Source organism: Rhagoletis pomonella, unplaced genomic scaffold, assembly GCF_013731165.1.
Source record: "Rhagoletis pomonella isolate Grant_MI unplaced genomic scaffold, Rhpom_1.0 Rhpom_scaffold_16758, whole genome shotgun sequence".
NCBI classification, from domain to species: Eukaryota; Metazoa; Arthropoda; class Insecta; order Diptera; family Tephritidae; genus Rhagoletis; species Rhagoletis pomonella.
The window spans coordinates 1-2,987 of NW_023475275.1; the positions used below are offsets into that span (position 1 = coordinate 1).

Below are 2,987 nucleotides of genomic sequence, written 5' to 3' on the forward strand. Positions count from 1 at the left end.
AATCTAACGTTTCAAATAAAGAACCGATGAGATTTTGCAAATTTTATTTTTTAAAAAGGTATCAAGCTCTTAAAAAATCACCCGTTAATTTCACCATGTATTTCCCTTTTTTATATTTTTCACTTTTGAATTTTTAATTTTTCCATCTCTACACGCTCCCGCATCTCTATTTCTTTCATTGCAATTTTTTCTTTCGATTCTAATTCTAATAATTTAAGTCTTTCGTAAGTAGCATGTTTCTCCTTCTTTAAATTAAATTCCTTTTCCTTCAGCAGAAGCTCCCTTTCCCTTAATTCTTTTTCCGCAACAAGCTTCTCCTTTTTGAACTCCGCCAATGTGGAATGTACTTCAAGTACATCTGCAAGTGCTGTGCGTGAATAAATCCCTTTACGTGGAACTAGTGAAGTTTGCGCTGTAGTGCGCGGAGTTTCTACCAATGTAGCGCTTTCTTCGACAATTTCATAAAACCCAGCTGGGCTTCGTGAAGTGTCTTCTGTTGGGGCGAGGACAATATTTGGTGATCCGTCATCTACTGAAGCAGTGGAATATTCCATAGTGTTGCTGTCTTCTGAATCAAGTACAAAAGCATTAGCCTGATGTTCCCTATAACCGAATATCTCTTCCAACTCATTATAGAGTGGGCACTCCCTTAGCAGCGTATCTGAAAACATGTAATCAAGAAATTATCAACAACATTTAAAACCTCTATTGTTAATATTGAAACCTACCTCGCGTTGTTTCGCCATCTCGCATAGTCCCAGCCCCGGTGGAATTGTTCCATGTCTTGTTGTAGGTATGCTTCAGATTCTTGACCTTGCTGCGCACCGTTGACCATTCTATCTCAAGCCCATTTTCGCTCAAGAAGCGCTTGTAGTAAAGCTGCGCACTTGGCTTTTCGATTGGCCTATTTTGGCGCAGAAAATTTACCAATTGCTGCTGCTCCCACTCGCTCCATTTTCGATATGGCGCTTTGCGTATACGCTTTTGCTTAACCTGCAAATAATAAAATATTTTTACATTTTTATTTAAAAACCACAAAAATTCACTTACTTTTGCTTTCAACGTTTCTGCTTCCATTTTCCGTCGCAAAATATAATCAGCTGTTTGGTGATGCCAGTTTAACACAAAAGATAAACACATGCCAAAGCAAGGCAATTTTAGCCGTAAATGGTATCTCTAGTTTGTATGCGAAACAAAAACAAACAATGATACCAGATGGCAAATTCTTTTAAAGTTAGTATATGGCAAACTTACCACACCACATAATACGAAACTGTGAGTACCCTAAATGTCAATGATATTATTTTCACAATTATTCTGACATTAACTCACTTTTGGCTTGTGTGCTAATGTCATTGACACTAATTCCAATTGAATTTTTGCACGCCACCAAAAAGCTTTTTTGTTCATAACTTTCAATCGGATAAAGTCGCGTCCACTTTTACCGCCATTCCAAAATTTCGATAATTTTTAGGGTTTCAAAAACCAGCAAGATTATAACCAAACTATGGATACAAACAAACAATTTATAATATTCTTAAAAGTTGCTTCTTATGTTTTATGTGAAATAGATATTACCGCAACGTGAGCTGGAAATAGGATTTTAATGAATGTATGTAAAATTTGCAACACGAGTTCATACCAATATTTCTCCCAAGGAGGTGAAGAAATCAGATTTTTTCGAAACTTTGGAGTCTAAAAAAGCACATTTTTTACCTGAGTTGAGAAAAAGAATAATCATCATCACATATCCGAAATCATATGACTGATTGCAATTTTATATATAGGGATGTATACACATACGACTTTTGCTTTGCTGTTATAAAACTTGTTTAGGAAAAAACACGCACAGTTTCACCACTAATCTTTAAGGTAGTTTGGATACTCCTGTCGCTATGTCAATTGAGAAACTTCTCGTATTCTTTATCCTGGAAGTGGCCCCCACTTTTTAACCGGTCCAAGGCCCCACACATCTTTTATCCGGTCCGTGTTATCACAAAGAATCAAATTTTCTATAAACATTAAAATGACACCAATAAAATTAATTTAAAGGTGAGTAACACAAAAGCACATGGTTATGGAAATTTTAATTAAAATAAATAAAGTTAGTTCTAGATATTGGACTAAATCGTTTTACGAGTTTTTGGTTGTGTACTACTTCCGAAAGGTAAACGGGGTCAAGGGTAAAATTAAAAATGAACTTTAACATTTTTTTTAATAAATCTCGATAGGTAGCAAGTTTTGCCCTAAGTAGCATCATCTTCGTTTTGTGAAAAATATTAAAACCTTTTTCAGGCCTTGATGATAGGAACACCCTTTGGTGACAGCGACACATGCCTTTGCTTGCTTTTGTTTGGATTACTCCTTCATGCTCGTCTCTGTGTTGTAGTTTTGTGTTTGGCAAAAACCGCACACAAAATAAATTCCAGTTTTATGGCAAACGCAGAAAATTGTTGGTGAGCTACCAGCAAGCGGTTGTTAGACGTCATGAAGGATGGCAGCAAGCGGAAGCGGTTAAACGGAAAAAGCGGCAAAGTGGCAAAATGCAAAGCGATGGATGATGATGATGACAGTAGTTGTGCACCGCAGAGGCGATAGAAGTGTAAAGTTGTACACCAGCAGTACCAGCGCAGCAACAATAATAATAGCAACAACATTATCACCGAAAAAAATGAAGTGCAAAGCATATATTCAACTAACACCGCTTGTCTACATACATACATACATACATATCGACTAAGCAAACAAACAAAGACAAGTTAGCGTAAAGGCGTTAGAAATGGTGGCGGGGCGAGCGGAAATACTTGTATGGCTTGGTGTGGGTGCTAAAAAGGAATTAGGTCTGTCCGATGAATGCAGTAGAGTCCTCTAATATAGGAAAAAGCGTTCGTTGAGACTTTTTCTTGCACTACATGTCAGATGTTGTTCAGAACTGCACTGTTCTACACTTCTCGTGCACTCATCGAACACACCTTTTGTAAGGAAAC

The 2,987-nt window shown here is 37.1% G+C and overlaps 1 protein-coding gene across 1 annotated transcript; it reads right to left on the minus strand.

The window, feature by feature from the left end:
* Positions 1-119: 119 nt before the first annotated feature.
* On the minus strand, positions 120-1,163 carry LOC118757335. The gene is made up of 3 exons (XM_036492055.1): positions 1,051-1,163; positions 729-993; positions 120-661 (listed from the first exon to the last, which is right to left on the minus strand). The coding sequence occupies exons 1-3, from the start codon at positions 1,138-1,140 to the stop codon at positions 120-122; spliced, it is 897 nt and encodes a 298-aa protein (XP_036347948.1). The 5' UTR covers positions 1,141-1,163.
* Between the last annotated feature and the right edge of the window lie 1,824 nt (positions 1,164-2,987).